A 1,216-nucleotide genomic window follows, 5' to 3' on the forward strand; every position below is an offset into this window, starting at 1 on the left:
CGCCCACTCATAGTGACCCTACAGGACAGGGTCGAACTGCCCCCGTGGGTTTCTGAGACTATAACTCTTTATAGGAGTAGAGAGCCTCGTCTTTCTCCTGTGCAGCGACGGGTTTCGAACTGCTGACCTACCAGTTAGCAGCCCAGCTCATCACCACTACACCACCAGGTGTTGCCCTTAAGGCTCCGATTCCAAAACGGCCCTTTGCTTTGCTCGCTCAGATGGATACAAGTGATGAGAGGGACAGTTTTACCCAGAAAGCACGGGTGTTGCAGCAGGACTTAGACCCTTACTATGTGTGCTGAAACACTCGGAACACAATATGGGAGATGTTCAACTTTTCCTAGGAGCTCAATGTGGTTTTTTGCTTGTTTGTATTTGAAGGAACACACTAATTCCAGTATAAAAAGTGTCAGCAATCATCTCCCTATGTCTTTTGTCTTATCCCAGGTCTATTTGACCTGGCCTGTGCCAAACTGTGCCGAGGGTTGCCCTGGTTCCTGGATTAAAGATGGCTACTGTGACAAGGCTTGTAATAACTCGGCCTGTGATTGGGATGGCGGCGATTGCTCTGGTAAGCCCGCGTCAGGCTGTCATTTGTCCATGTGTACAGAATGTCTTCATTCGTAGTCCTTACTGATAACGGACGACTAGACATGATGAACCATTCTTCATGTATTGAAACGATCAGCCATGGATTCATAAACTCTTTACGGGGTTGACATGCGGCCCAGTTAGTCCTATTGCATCTGAATGAGAGAATTTTTTCCTAGCCTGGCCCTCCATTGAAAATGCTTCCTCTGATTATTTTTAAAATAATGAAAATCGGCAAGAGCCCCTGATTATGGAAGCTCACAAGCAAGCCCTAGCTGATGGGTACAGGAGTTTGTACTGGTGGCTTCCAGCAGCACACTGGAAGGTTGGTGGAAGACTGAAGGGAGCAGGAGGTGTGTGTGTGTGGGATGGGCTGGGGGAGTTAAACATCCTTTCTCCCAGCATTGCTTGTCCCCTTCTCACGTGCTTCTATTTGGATTCACTGAAGTAACTTTTACATTTATTTACTGCCCTTAAACTTAAAAAGTTACTTTCATGCACAGAAGCCATTGTTGATCGCCAAGTCGATGGCACCTAACACCCACAACAGCCATTGTTATTGTTGGTGTTCCAGCCACGGCGACCTTATACACACCCGAACGAACGAAGCACCGCCCTGCCC

The 1,216-nt window shown here is 47.7% G+C and overlaps 1 protein-coding gene across 1 annotated transcript in view; it reads left to right on the top strand.

Annotated features, from left to right (window-relative positions):
• GNPTAB (N-acetylglucosamine-1-phosphate transferase subunits alpha and beta) overlaps positions 1–1,216 on the top strand; it is a 94,443-nt gene that overhangs the window by 39,957 nt on the left and 53,270 nt on the right. Inside the window, exon 10 of the mRNA XM_013004058.2 lies at positions 451–574. Coding sequence (XP_012859512.2) covers positions 451–574 — 124 coding nt within the window. The remainder of the gene's footprint in view (positions 1–450; positions 575–1,216) is intronic.

This window comes from Echinops telfairi, unplaced genomic scaffold (assembly GCF_000313985.2).
Source record: "Echinops telfairi isolate 266 unplaced genomic scaffold, ASM31398v2 ScPeMD7_2;HRSCAF=8, whole genome shotgun sequence".
Classification (NCBI taxonomy): Eukaryota; Metazoa; Chordata; class Mammalia; order Afrosoricida; family Tenrecidae; genus Echinops; species Echinops telfairi.